Below are 14759 nucleotides of genomic sequence, written 5' to 3'. Positions count from 1 at the left end.
GTGGTGGAGGTAGGCCAGAAGGAGTTTGAAATACGATATTCAGCAATTAGCTCTTCCACACTGCTCATCAGTCTGCTGGGGACAATGTCTTCACCCACCCCTTGGATCTCCGGTTGTGCCGTGATTGCTCTAAACTCGATTAGGAATCCCTGATCCTGTGCTTCCCATGTCCTAGCTAGCCTTTTAAGAGTGACTTCCGCCCTTAGCAATGTCGGGTCTCCCTTTAGGATAATGTGATTCCCGCCATTCCTGAAGGACATAGTCAAAGCCTGCCAGTCTACTTCCATAGTGCCTAAGGTGCTCAGCCACTGCGTTCTCAACACAACATCTAAGTTAACCCAACTCTAGCGGGAGGAAATTTTCCTTAATGGTCAGGTTTGGAAGACAGAGTACCACCCCTTTGCAAATACCCTTGCCTTTGACCGCCACTCCCGTGCCCATTATAACTCCATAGTTGGATGTCTACGTTAGAGGGAGATTGAGGGAGTCCACCAGTTTCTGTGATATAAGGTTATGGGTAGCCCTGCAGTCCACCAAAACTACCACCTCCTCGTTGATCTTGCCTTTCAACTTCATCGTCCTCGGTGTTGAGAAGCCAACTACCGTGTTCAGGGCCAACTCTGCCACTTCTTCTACTTCAGGGGTGTTACCGGCGTCTGTTTCGATTTCCATATCTTCGTACTCCGTCCCTGTTCCTTCGTCGTCGTGCACTACAAAAACTTTCAGCTCTTGACTCTTACATTTGTGCCCAATACTATATTTCTCCTCACATTGAAAGCAGAGTCCTCGTTCCTTGCGCCGTTGATACTCTGTTAGTTTTTTGTAGGTCTGTTCCTTTCGTAGGGGTGGGGTGTTGGAATACGACTTTCCAGATAGAGTAACTGTTCGTGTTGTCAATGGTTCTGACGCTCTGATGGGTGTCTTTGGCGTATTCGACAGTGCCTTGGGGCTGTGGTTTGGGCTTGTCTCCCTTGGTGAGCAGATCGAGGAATTTCTATCCTCAATAAGTTGGGCTTTTTTAATCATCTGCTCTAGGCCCATCGGTTCCCATAATCGCAACTCTGCTCTAATGTTCGATTCCAACCCGTTCATGAACGTACTTTCTAAGACGTCGTTGGCTATATTGGGTAAGGAAGCAGACCACCCTTCGAAAGTCTGACGGTACTCAGCTACCGTTCCCTCTTGGCGAATGGACAAGAAACGGGAAAGGAGGTTCTGGTCCTTGGATTCACTGAACCGTTCAAACAGCCTGGTTTTCAGATCATTCCAATTCTTGAAGCTTCGCCGGTTCTCCGTCCACCGGTACCACTTAGGGGCGGCATCATCAAAGCTAATAACCGTTACGGTCATTTTCTCTTCATCACTCAGGCGATGAATCTCAAAGTACCGCTCTGTCCTAAATAGCCACGAGTCTGGGTCGTCCCCCAGGAAGATGGGCATTTCTACTTTCTTAAACTTGCTCCGATCCAGACCAAGTTCAGTTTCCTGTCCTGGGGGGATTCTTCTTGGCGTTCGAGATCCTCCTCTGGTTTCTTCCTCTTTACAGTAGAGTTTTCATTTCGGACAGCCGTGGCTCGAGGACTCTTTCCTTGTGACACCTCCATCATGAATCCTTCCAACGCGCATTGGGTCTCTTCGTTCTTACGGCGTTGCTTTTCCATCTGTGCCTCACTTCTCTTGCGTTGTTCCTCTAGTTGCGAACTAATATGTTGAAGAACTTCTTTGATTCCATTTACTTCCTTCTCTGTCGACTCACACCGTTCTTCTAGTTGTCTCTTGTTAGCCATCTTTCCACTTGCCCAAGTCGAACGTGCTCTGATACCAATTTGTGAGGAAACTTCACTCACGAATGATATTCAAAAGAACGTCACAAGAACAAGTCAACAGCCTTTTGAGAGGGCTGTACTCTCCACACTAGTCCACTCTAACACATACAAAACATACCCTTCCTTGTACCACCGAGGTTCCAACATATACTTTCTCCCCTAGGACTAGCTCACAAAAAGACAAAACACCCTTAAGGACACTGCATCTTAAGTGTCAGAGGAGGGGGAAATACCCCCTTTGCCCCTTCGTACATATGTGTTCCTAATGGGGGGTCTAACAGTTTCTTCAACGGTTAAACGTTGGGTTTTTCGTTGGTTTCTTCCAAGAGTGGCTGTTCTCTGCTTGATTCTCTTTGGAGTATCTGTTGTAAGGATTTTGTTCCTCAAGCTTCCTTCAGTCAGGCCTTAAGATGTGTTTGTGGAATCTTCTTTTGATCTTCTTTCGGTTCTCCATGCTTATTAGCATGCCATTTGCAGAGTTCCTTCAGCATTGTCCCTTGGTTTGTTGTGATTGTATTGCTCATGTTGAGCTTTCCCTAAGGATTTCTGTTATTTCTTTTCTTCTTTCACCCCTTGGAGGTTTGTATCTTGAACCTTTTTCCTTTTCATATATCAATGAAAAGTTATTTCTTGTTTAAAAAAAAAACAAAAAATAAAAAGAAAAAATTAAAATAGAGTTATTACTTGTTTTAATTTCTATTTTTACCACCATCTTATATTATCGTCTCCTAGTCTGATATAATGTGGAAAATATTTATGGTTTATATTCCTCAAGGAAAACATGTTTTTTTTTTATTATTGTTGGAGTCCCAACTTCTAAGAGATAATTTTTTTTAGTACTATTGATGGAGTTAATTAAACACTAGTCCATATGACTTTTGAATTTATGAATATCAAAATGAGTGAGAAACAACCTTTGAAGTTTCATATTGCATTTTTGTGTACTTTAAGCGGAACCAGTGACCCAACCCAACATGCAAATTTAAGTTTGTTTGGGTTTGGTTAAGAAACATCTCAATTAGACCTAACCTAACCCATGAAACCCCCCTTTAAGAATATCCCTCAAGAAATCACCAATGTTATGTTAGGGGAAGATTCCATCCACTGATTTCTTAGGATCTCTTATAAATGTGCGTAAGTTCATAATTTCAGGTTATCGACAAAGGTTGAGTGGTGAAAAACACTTCTCCAGTTTCCATTTAATCTATGTTTGGAAATCCAGTGGCAGTTCCTGCCAACAGTAGTCCACATTTAAGGAAGTCTGGAAGCAGACCTGTAGTATCTGATTTGGGTATACATTTTTTGATACCTTTTGGTTCGTTTGTTATTATTATTTTTCCATCATTTCTTGTCTAGGGTCCAATCTATCAATGACACATTATTTCTGCAGAATATTTGTCTGGTACTGAGTCGGGAAATGGTGTTGACGATACTTTGTTGCATTCAATGGAGGCAGATGATTTGAAGAGTGCCATATTAACAATGAATCCTACAGCCATAGTACCATCTCCTATTTTGTTATGGAGATTCAAGGTTTGATTTCCTTTTCTTTGACCTGTATCGTATTCATTGATAAGATTGAAATTATTTTTCTAACCAAAATAATGTACTACTACATTAAGCATTTTATGTTTTGTCCTTGTAACAATTGCTACCTTTTGAAGACATCTTAGCATCAAATGCCACATTTCAAAAATGTATCCACCATGCCTTGATTATGATCTTGGATGCAGTGGGGAACAAAACAACAAATTGGATTTTGAGTAATGGTTCCAACTTCCAAGTCGTATATGTTTAGAAAGTGACTAATATTTTATTGCATTCTTTCAATAATTTGTGCTTTATTTAAAAGTGGCTAAGGGAGAAAATTTTGTTTCTATGTCTTTTATCAGCATATTTAGTTCATGTTGTATTTAACATTAGGGCATTTATCTCCATCGTTGAGGATCTGCTCAATATCCTTTGGGGAGAAGCTATGAGTATGAGGACTTCCAATATATATATATTTTGAAATAAATTCTTTTTGATTTAACATTTTAGAAGAAAAAAAGAGTTTTCCGATAGATTGGAAAGAGGAGGAGAGGAGAGTTTCAATCGACAGGGAAGGAAAAGGAGAGATGGTAGAGAGATAAGAAGTTGGAGATAGTGAAGATGTCCAAGTCAGTGAAGATGTCCAAGTCACTTGCCACATCATGTCTTTCTAAACTGCATATGATGACACATTTATTTTTTATAAATAACAATCCTTTCTAAATTTCTAATAAAATGATTGCTAAAAAATGGAATTAAATTTAAGGGGAGTTTTTGTACTTATCAAACTTAGGAATAAAATTTTATTTCTTTCTTAATTTTTTGAACTCACCTGTAGAAGTTTTAAAATTGAGCCAGAAATATTCCTGCCTTCATCTTCTGTTGTTGCTTTTTATTTATTTTCTTTCCCTTGCCATATAGAATTCTAATTCTTAGACTAATGTCCAGGTTTTCTTGTTCATATTCTGGGGTTTATTTTGTTGCAAGGTTAGTTCAATCAGACCATTCATGGTGTTGGTTCAATGAAAATAATAGTTTGCGGTAGATGAGTTGATTTGATTAACTTGTTACATGGTATTGTTTGAGTTACAGATTGGCTGGGATTCTGTTATGAGAATGAGTGCAGACCTGCGAGATCTATTTCTCTATGAGGCATTTCTGTATTATAATCCTCTTCTTCTGGTGGTGAGTGACTTACTTTTGCATCTGTCTATGAATATCATTACCATTTACCGTTGTACTAACACACTTTTTAGTTTTGGTACTGCAGACTATGATGGTTTGGCTATGGGGAATTAACTTATGGGTTTTTTCCCAGTCTAATGTTAATTATGCAAAGATATTTGAGCTTGATCAAAGTCATCTTACTCACGGAGAAATTTGGAAGGTAAGAGATCTCTGGTTCTTAATTATGCATATTCTTGACCATTCAAAATCATTCCCAAAGTAGTTATATACTTGTCCCTATTATGATCTGTGATTACCACTTCACATATAGTATCTGTTAACTCTATTTTTAATTAATATATATTATTACAATCTGCAACAGTAACACCCTGACTAAATTTCTTTTTCAGTGTGCCACATGGATGACTATTGTTGTCCCGACTAGTATGACAGCATACCTCTATCTTTATTCTCATGGAGAAGTATCACTAGCTGCATCACAACCAGTGTAATAGATGCCCCCTCTTTTATTAGTATTTGATGAATACTTTAATTTCTTTAGAATTAAATTCAATTATGTTCTTTGTTCGGTTTACTTGAGACTTGGCCTTTTTGCAAGTCCTGGTCTATGATGCTTTATTGACTGCCAAAGTTATAAATATTTGTATTTTTCGAAAAAGCATGTATCCAGACACAAGACAAACAAAGTGACATGTTAGTTTTCAAAAATCTAGGACATGGACATGAAATATACATTTTTTTTTTTAACAAGATATGAACTTTTCATTGATATATGAAAAGGAACAACATTGTTCAAAGATACAAACTCCTGAAGGAGTGATAGAGAAACCAAGAAATAGAAAATAAAACATAAGACAAGACTACAAATGAGAAATAAAGGCCTCCAAATTCAAACAAATCATACTAGGGGAATACGAAGAGAACATATCGGAAAGAGCACACCATTGAGAAGCTTTGAATTTGACAATGTTGAAGCATTCCAATGGCGGGCGACAAGAATCTTCAAAAATCGTTTGATTTCTCTCAAACCATAATTCTAAGATGATGGCCTTAAATCCATTAATCCAAAGTAGATTAGCTTTAGGTGCCAACCCAACACCATGTAGAATCTGAAAAATATTATTAGCAGCCTCACGATCCCACACCCATACGGATTGGAACATCTGGAGAAAAAGATTCCAACAAACATCAACATTATTCTGAGCGGAAATAGGTCTCCAATTGAAGCCAATTGGTAAAAATCGCTGCTGTCCATCCTCTATGTAAAGAATTTCAAAGTACTGCACAATTTCCATCTCAATATCCCTCAAATTCACAGGAGAATTCCCTGCAGAATCTTGCATCTCAGAAATTTGAGCTTTTCTCCTTTTTGCTGCCAAGAATCTATGAAAGAATTTGCTATTTTCATCTCCTTCAGCCAACCACCTGATTTTACTTTTTTGCAAAAGATATTGCTCCTCTCGAATATAAAGATCAAGCAGATTATGTTTTAAGGAACATCTCTTCCCCACTTCCTCGATTTCTCCACCGACTCCTCTTTCTCATCAAGCAAAGAAATTTCTTCAATAATTTTTGCTTCTGCAACCTTATCCTTATCCTTCCTTTCTTTCTGTTTGTGCCATTGCTTCAGAGCGATCTTCAGATTTCTAAGCTTAGCAGAAATAAGATAACTTGCCCACCCGTAGGATCTATCCTCCGAAAGCTTGGATTCAATTAAATTGATACAGTCCTTATCTTTTAACTAGGAGTTAAAGAATCTGAAAGGGCAAGGCCCCCAAACAAATTCTCCTGAATCTAGAAAAATAGGGTAGTGATCTGATATACACGAGAGTTATGAAAGAGGGAGTCTCAATCTGAAGAAACAAAAAAATCTGTCCAACAATGAATGCGTATTGTTATTTCCCATCTTTGACCATGTATACCGGCCATTGGATAAGGGAATTTCCTGGATTTCAAGATCTTCAATGATTTTATTAAATTTCCTCATTGCCTTAGACTGCCTTCCACCCGAAGACCGATTAGAAGCCCATCTCGTGACATTAAAATCCCCTCCCATACACCAAAGTTTGATAGAGAATCCAGCAATATTACAAATTTCAGACCACAATTTCTTCCTTTCGTTGTAATTTGTTGGGCCATAAATGTTGGTGATTCATATATCCTGTAGATTAGAAAAAGAGCACATTATGGTTAATGAAAAAACTCCTTCAAGGACTTCCTGAACAGCTACTTTGCTTTCATCCCATAATGTAATGAGGCCTCCTGATTTTCCCGCCGATACAATCTGAGCCCAGCCAATATCTGGAGAACTCCACAGTGACTTGATCACCATAATATCAATCTGTTGTAGCTTGGATTCTTGAATGAGTACTATGTCCGAACAATGCTTCAAGATAAGTTTCTTGATTTTTAGCCTTTCTTATAACAACATAGGCACATACATTCCATGACATAATCTTCATTGAGAATTTTGAGTTGGGACCACCTCAATCCCCACGGATTCAAAGAAAGGAGGAATAACAGTCTTGGTAACAAACTTTTCTTCCACTCTTTGGGCTGACTGTTCAAGGTTGGAGTTAGAGAGATCCTTGTCTAAATCAAAGAGATTAGGAAGGACTTCATTAGAAAGAAATTTTGATGAATTATCAAAGTCGGAAATATACATTTTTATAAAAGGAAATTTAAAGTCTGATAAAACAAAAGGCTTATTTGGATCTTGGAACTTCCATTAGTGTGATTGGAATGTCAAAGGACTCTGAGCTGTTGGGTTTCAAAAAGGCCTTTATTGAAGGACCCTCACCTTGTTTATAGACGTAAGGCCTTAAACAAGCTTAGTTCTTCCATTTCTATCTTGACCGATAATCTTTTAATTAGGGATGCAAAATTATTTCATGGTGTGGCTTGTTCTACTAAAGAGAATATCCATAGTTCCATTTTGGAGGCCGAATTTTCGGATGGTGACGAAGATTCAATTATTAGCTTTAGTTGTTATGATTCATGTGATATAAAAGTCATGGTTGGAGATAAAGAAATTCTTCAATGAGGCTGGAGATAAAGAAAATTCTTGTTTACCGACTGAAGATTGAATGTTTGGTCCGTTAAGATTTGTAAGATTATTTCAACCAAGTGGGCATTACTCTTGTTCTTATCAAGCACAGAGACAAAGCTTAGCTTCTATTTTCAAGACAAGACTTTGTTCTTAGCTATGTTTTTTTGATAAGAAACCAAAATTTCATTATCAAAAAGAGATTTATAAAAAGGGGAGATGAGCAATTCCCGCATGCCAAGGAATTACAAAAAAGCTTTCCAATTGGCAAAGATTTGAGAAACACCATAATTACAAAAGTCTTTGTGACTAGAAGACCACGAAGAGACACAAATTCTAACATTCTCCCAAAAAATCCTTCTCTCGGTCTCTTGCCCCAAAAAGCATCTTCTATTCCTTTCGAACCATAATTTCCACACCAACCCTGCAATCCCAAAGGACCAAAGGAGATTTGCTTTTCCTTTGAAGAACGTTCCTTTAAACAATTGTAGGAGGGCGTCAGCGGCATTGTTGGGGAAGCACGAAGTCGCATTAAACATTTGGAGGAGAGGTGACCAACAAGCTAAGGCAAAGGGGCAATTAAAAAGGAAATGCCATTGATCTTCTTCACTATTCTTACACAACACACACCAGTTGGCGGAAGAAACATATTAGGCAGCACCTTTTGAAGTCTGGTGCAAGTTTTTGGCCTTTCATGCATCATCAGCCATGGACAAATCTTGACCTTCTTGGAGACCTCAAGCTTCCATATAAAGTTTCCTTTAAAGCAGTCCGCCCTTGTGGCCTCTTGTGAAAGGTTGAACATGCCATTGCTATCAAGAGACCACACCTTCCTGTCACACAAGGTAGAAGGAGAGAAGCTCGCCAAGACATTAGATAACTCAACCCATTCTTCAATTTCCAGTTTTGAGAGGTTCCTCCTGAAGGCTAAGTCCCAGCCTTTAATATCTTCAGACCAGCATTGGCCTACTGACAACTCCTTTGAAGCAACCACTCTATACAGCCTTGGGAAGGCTCTCAACGGAGGATCGTTTATCAACCATGGGTCCTTCCAAAAGAGAGTTCTATCCCCCTTTCCCACCTTTAGCTTGTAACTCCCATCTCCTTTCTTGCACGAAAGGATGATATCAACGCGTGGACCCTTGAACTTCATCGTTCCATTCACGTCCGGCCACCATTCTTTATCATGAAGATGGTATTTACTCGGTGGTCCTCTTCTCTAAAGGGCCTCAGTCTCCATCATGAATCTCCAACCGCAAGGCAAGGTTTTTATTCGCTAAATTGCCAATACCCAGACCTCCTTTTAATTCAGACTCGGTGACCATCTCCCATCAAATTGGATTAGGGCCAGGCCCCTTGTCACTGGCTTTCTAGAAGAAGTTTCGAATTAACTGCTCAAGGTGCAAAATAATTTGCCTCGGGTATTTAAACATTGAGAAGTAGTATAGCGGAATGCTTGTGAGTACAGATTTTGCCAAAGTAAGTCTACCCCCCCTCGAGAGACAAAGAGATTTCCACTTAGCTAATTTTCTTTCCACTTTCTCTTCAATAGGCTACCAAAAGGCCTTCTTTTTGTGATACCCTCTGAGAGGCATGCCCAAATAGAAAAGAGGCCAATTTCCTACTTCACATCCCCAGCTATTTGCAATATAAGAAAGCTTCTCATCCAAATATTCACACCAGCCACTTGAGACTTGGCCATATTGATTTAAAATCTGAGATAGCATCAAAACAACACACCATATCCTTCAGGTTCGAGAGGAGCAGGTTATCATCTTTTGAGAAAATGAGCGTGTCATCTACAAACTGTAAATGATTAACTTGACTGCCACCTGTTCCCATCGTAAAACCTTGGAGACAACCTTCTACCACACCTTTATCCAGCATTCTTCCTAGCACATCAACAACGAGAACAAATAGGAAAGGCACCAACGGGTCTCCTTGACGTAAACCTCTTGAGGCTTTGAAGTGCCCTTGAGGTTTTCCATTGATTATAATAGAGAAAGACGTGTTAGAGATGCAACCTTTAATCCAAGAGATCCACCTGGTCCCAAAGCCTTTCGTGTGGAGAACTTCAAAAAGAAGTCCCAATCCTCCATGTCATAAGCTTTCTTGAAATCTAGCTTTAGGATCCATCCTTGTTTCTTCTTAACTTTATTTTTTTTTTATAAGATTCTTCTTAACTTTATAATCATCAATAAGCTCGTTAGCATTGAGGATAGGATCCAAGATCTGTCTTCCTCTATGAATGCAGATTGATTTTTACTCTGTCCTTTCCAACACAGCCCTAAGCATTTTAGCAAGGACCTTCGCCATGGTTTTATAAAGGCTAATGACTAGGCTTATTGGGCGAAATTCTGACACCTTTGTGACCCTTACTTTTTTAGGAATCAGGCGGAGATAAGTCTCATTGACACAAGAATTAATGTGGCAGAGAATCAGTTGCAAGCTAAGGCTGCAGTCCTTGGATGCAAAGTGGAACGGCTTCCCTTCTCCTACCTTGGTATACCCTTGGGAGGTAATTACAAGAAGAAATCCTTCTAGGCTCTGGTAATTGACAAAGTAAGGCAAAAGATTGATAAGTGCCGGAATCTTACTCTTTCTAAAGGTGTTCGGCTAATGTTGCTCAATTGGTCATTACTAGCCTTCCCCTTTACTTCTTCTTTGTCCTAAAAGCCCCCGTGAGGGTTATAAAAGACATTGAGCAGTTGACTAGGAATTTTTTTTTGGAATGGAGGAACTTCAAAAGGCTCGTGCAGCCACCTAGTTAATTGGGGAAAGACGGGACTCCCTGTGCAGTATGGTGGTCTTGGGATAGGAGCTTTGCGACAGAAGAACAACAACCTGCTTCTTAAATAGTTGTGGAGATTCACTCAGGAGTCGAATGCTTTATGGAGAAAGGTTATTGTGAGTATTTAGGGGGAAGAAGGACACGGTTGGGCTACTCTTCCTCCCAAAGTCAAAGCAAAAGGGAGGCCTTGGTTTGATATAATGAAGATTAGCAGTTTTTTTTCTAAATTCCGTGACTTCAATGTAACAACCCGTATTTTCTAATACGGTCATTCTGACAAAATGCGGAAACGTAACTTTCAAGAAACCTTAAGAACTAAAATTATTCAGCGGAAGCAATTTCTTTACAGAATTTTTCTAAACTAACTTAACTAAATAGGAGGATGACTTTCAAACTCATGCCAGTATGCTAAACTTCACCTTCTACTAGAACGATCATTCAATCCTTCATCTGAAAAATATTTAGGAAAACAAAGATGAGTACAAAAATACTCAATAAGCAATTTCCATATCGAATTTCAAAATTCATTTCCTTTCAAAACATTCGTAAAAAAAAAAATACGAACAGATCAAAAACCTTAAGTCCTTTAAAATATTTAATACAATTTTCAAAACTTTCAAAACAAACTAAATTTTCAGAAACAAAGTCTTCAAATAAGGTAAAATTTTCAGTCAATCAAAACAAACTTTCATTCTTTCAAAACAAACTTTCATTCATTCAAAACGAACTTTCATTTGATCAAACTCAAAATCCTTCAAAACAAACTTTCTTCCAATCAAAACCTTCAAAATTCCTTCTAAAACATTTGGTACAACTTTCAAACTTTCGAATAACTAAATCATTCAAACATTCAAAACAATCTTACATTCATTCATACTTTCAAAATCAGAGTGGAATGTTGCATTATTTGGGTAGCCTATAAAACATATGTGGTTACCCGTCGGTAACACCAAATCAATCAGAAGCTTCTATCAGAGTTGTCGAATTAATATCGACCAGAACAGAGTTGTCGAAATAATATCGACCAGAACAGAGTTACTTAAGTGTGAGGCCATGTGAGTGAATAACACACACATGAATTTCATTCCCAAGGAATGCCAAACCACAAAAGTGCCTTCCCACAAATAAGCCATAACAGAAATCCATCAATTCCAAATTAGGCTACTACCCCAAATAAGCAAAACGTTCCTCAAAACAAAATCATGGCATATCCGGATAGCCCTATGAAATCAATCAAAATATATTTCAAATAAAATGCAAAACAAATACTTACTTTCAATATTAAATTAATTCAAAACATTGAAATAATTTAAAACAAACTTTATCAATCATCCCAAAACATGATTTCAAATATTTCACAAATCAACAAAATATCAATTTCAAACCTTTAAATACATTTAAACAAAACTTTATCAAATCATTTAAGAATACTTCAAATACTTTGCAGATAAACATAATTTCAATTGCCAAATTAGTTTTCAAATCTATAATAAAACTTCAATTTCATATGCAAGATATCAATTTCAAATCTTCCTATCAAATCCAATATACATTTTAGTTTTTGAAATACGACAAATCACTTACAACACTTTTCGAAGGGATACGGTAAATTATTTACAATACTTTTTCGAAGGGATATGACAAATTACTTACAACACTTTTCGAAGGGATATGGTAAATTACTTACAATACTTTTTCGAAGGGATATGCCAAATTAATTAGAACACTTTTCGAAGGGATATGGTAAATTACTTACCTCTTTCAGAAATCCTACGAATCTAATTTACTTCTTCTTTGGTAGTTGTCAACTTAGAGGCCTAGAAACAACCAATATCCAAAATCAATTTTTAAATCCTATCCAAGGATTTAAAATTCAACCAATTACTAACTCAAATCCTATCTACCCAATTTTCCCATTCAAAACACTTTTTTTATGTAAAATAATTAGGAAAGTATGGATTTGGGGCTACAAAACCAGATCTGAAAACTAGGTTAAAAAGCCTCTAAATTCAACAATAACAAATTTTAAAACTAGAAGAATCGATATAAATCAATACGAACAAAATTTACAAAAAGTTTCTCAATAAAACCAGCTTAAAAACCTTCTAAACAATTGAAAATTTGGAGATTTTAAATCTGAAAAATTTTCTGTTTTATAAAATAAAACTTCCAAGAATTTTCCATAAAACAATTAACAATTTATTGATTTTTATAGAAAAATCAGATCTGAAAACTTTATAGAAAACCTTTAAAATTTGGTGAAAACATATATTTTTTCATGTAAAAATCATAACAACAGACTATAATTTATAGGATACAAATAGGTAAATTTTTTACGCAAAAAAAGTCTCAAAATAACCCAAAAACAGTCTCATAAACAAAAAGATTCAAACCAAAAATTCTGGAAAATTTTTAGGATAAAAAGTCCTTAAAATCTTTTATTCTAAAAAACAAAGACCTCGAAACTTTTCCCAATAAACTGAATTAAAGAACTACAAATCAAGGAAAATAAAACTAAAACAATGAGAAGAAAATCTTACCGATCTTTGAGAGAAAATACCAAACTCTTCTTCTTTTCTTTTCTTTTCTTTTTTCTCTTTGAGAGAAAACTAGGTCTAACAGTTTAAGAAAATAAAACATAGGGTTTAAGGGCTTTTATAACAAATCCTAATGAATCCTTATTTAAAAGGGATAATAGAAAGATAAAGATTTAATAAAACTCTTTCTTTTTATTTTTTTCAAATTCTAAAAACAAATTATCTTTCAAAAATAATTTCTAAACCAAAAAGGTTTATCTTTGAGAAAATAAAAAAAACAACTAAAAATAATAATAATTTAAATATATATATTTATATTTTTTTCGGTTGTTACATTCAAAGTGCGAAAAGGGAATTGTATCAAGTTCTGGTCGGATAAATGGCTAGGACAAAATGCTCTCCAAAACTCTTTCTCGGACTTGTTTAATATCTCCACGAAGAAAGGGGCCACGGTGGCAGAGTGCTGGAATAGTGCAGAGAATGATTGGGACTTGGGATTCAGAAGGGGCCTCTTTGACTGGGAAATTGAAAGTTGGATAGGCCTTATTCGAGCTATTGATGTGGTGCGTCTAGGGGAAGGGGAGGATTGGGTTGGATGGTCTATAGGTAAAGGGGGAATGTTTTCGACTAGGTCAGCCTGTATGAAAATGGTGGATTGCACCCCCTTTTTGAAGTCTGCTCTTATTCAAGCAATCTGGAAATTTTCTTCACCAAGAAAAGTGAAGGTTTTCTTATGGTCTCTAGCACACGGAAGCTTGAACACCCATGAAAAGCTCCAAAAGAAGTGCACAAACTGGGTGTTATCCCCCTCTGTTTGTAGCTTATGTATGGCCAACACTGAGTCAATTGACCATATGTTCATTCACAGCTCGTTCACGGCTCGGGGTTGGCTTTTTCTTATGGATATTTTTGGTATGTCAATTTGTTTGCCTAGTCGTATAGATGATTGGCTAATAGAGGTTCTTCATGGTTGGAGTCTCCCTAAAAAAAGCAAGGTTTTTGTGGAGGTGTGCTTCGAGAGCTCTCCTTTGGCATCTTTGGTTGGAACGAAATCTTCGAGTCTTTGAAGATAAGTCTTCATCTTTTGAGATTTTTTATAGAAATGTACAGCACACTGCCTCTTGGTGGTGCATCAACTATAGCAAATTCTTTTGTAACTACAACCTTTCCATGGTTTTGAACAATTTGAAAGTGATTGTGTAGTCCTTTTGGGTGGGGTTTCCTCTACCCAGCCCTTAGGTTGTTCCTTTTTGTTTTCCTCATGGAATATACAGGTTTCTTATCTAAAAGGAATTACTTTTCTCTAGCTAATATGTTGTGAAGGCTTCGAGGTTCTTTTGATGAGATTTACATCACATAGCTAATATTCTGAATACATGTAAGTTTGCATTATGGTTGCCCAGTGAATACTTTTTCATAGAGCAGAGAATCATGAACAATGAAGATTTTTATTGTAATGCTGATACCCATTACCATGTGTAGATTTGAGCTGACTATGTTTTATGGTTACTTATTTGTAGATGAAAGGACATTAAGTTTATCTACTTTCCATGCAGGTCCTCTTATATGTTGCTGTGGCGATGATTTTGGTTTTCCCCTTTGAAATATTTTATTTGTCATCTCGATTTTTCTTATTAAGGACTCTTTGGCGAATAGTTCTCCCACTGCAGGTAAGTTTTCTTGGTCAAGTACGTTAAAAAATTAAAATATATGATACTTTTTTCTTTTGCCTTGAAAGTTGGTCTTTAAATATAGTATGTCATGTTTCTATGCAAATACATGCCTGCAAAATGTCTCATCAGTTCAAAATGTGAGTTATTGAAATGAATTTTACTCTCTAC

General features: G+C 36.9%; 1 protein-coding gene across 9 annotated transcripts in view; it reads left to right on the top strand.

Annotated features, from left to right (window-relative positions):
• LOC111024129 (uncharacterized) overlaps positions 1–14759 on the top strand; it is a 34277-nt gene that overhangs the window by 6696 nt on the left and 12822 nt on the right. For all 9 annotated transcript variants that reach the window (XM_022301740.2, XM_022301739.2, XM_088117032.1 and 6 more), the window contains 7 exons: positions 2979–3117; positions 3217–3359; positions 4305–4343; positions 4449–4541; positions 4627–4743; positions 4934–5029; positions 14475–14588. In XM_022301740.2, coding sequence (XP_022157432.1) covers positions 3033–3117; positions 3217–3359; positions 4305–4343; positions 4449–4541; positions 4627–4743; positions 4934–5029; positions 14475–14588 — 687 coding nt within the window. In that variant the 5' untranslated portion in view covers positions 2979–3032. The remainder of the gene's footprint in view (positions 1–2978; positions 3118–3216; positions 3360–4304; positions 4344–4448; positions 4542–4626; positions 4744–4933; positions 5030–14474; positions 14589–14759) is intronic.

This window comes from Momordica charantia (genome assembly GCF_013281855.1).
Source record: "Momordica charantia cultivar OHB3-1 chromosome 9 unlocalized genomic scaffold, Mcharantia_2.0 BLBB01000009.1, whole genome shotgun sequence".
NCBI classification, from domain to species: Eukaryota; Viridiplantae; Streptophyta; class Magnoliopsida; order Cucurbitales; family Cucurbitaceae; genus Momordica; species Momordica charantia.
Note: the sequence above shows the minus strand (reverse complement) of the source record. Positions and strands in the feature narration are given on the sequence as shown.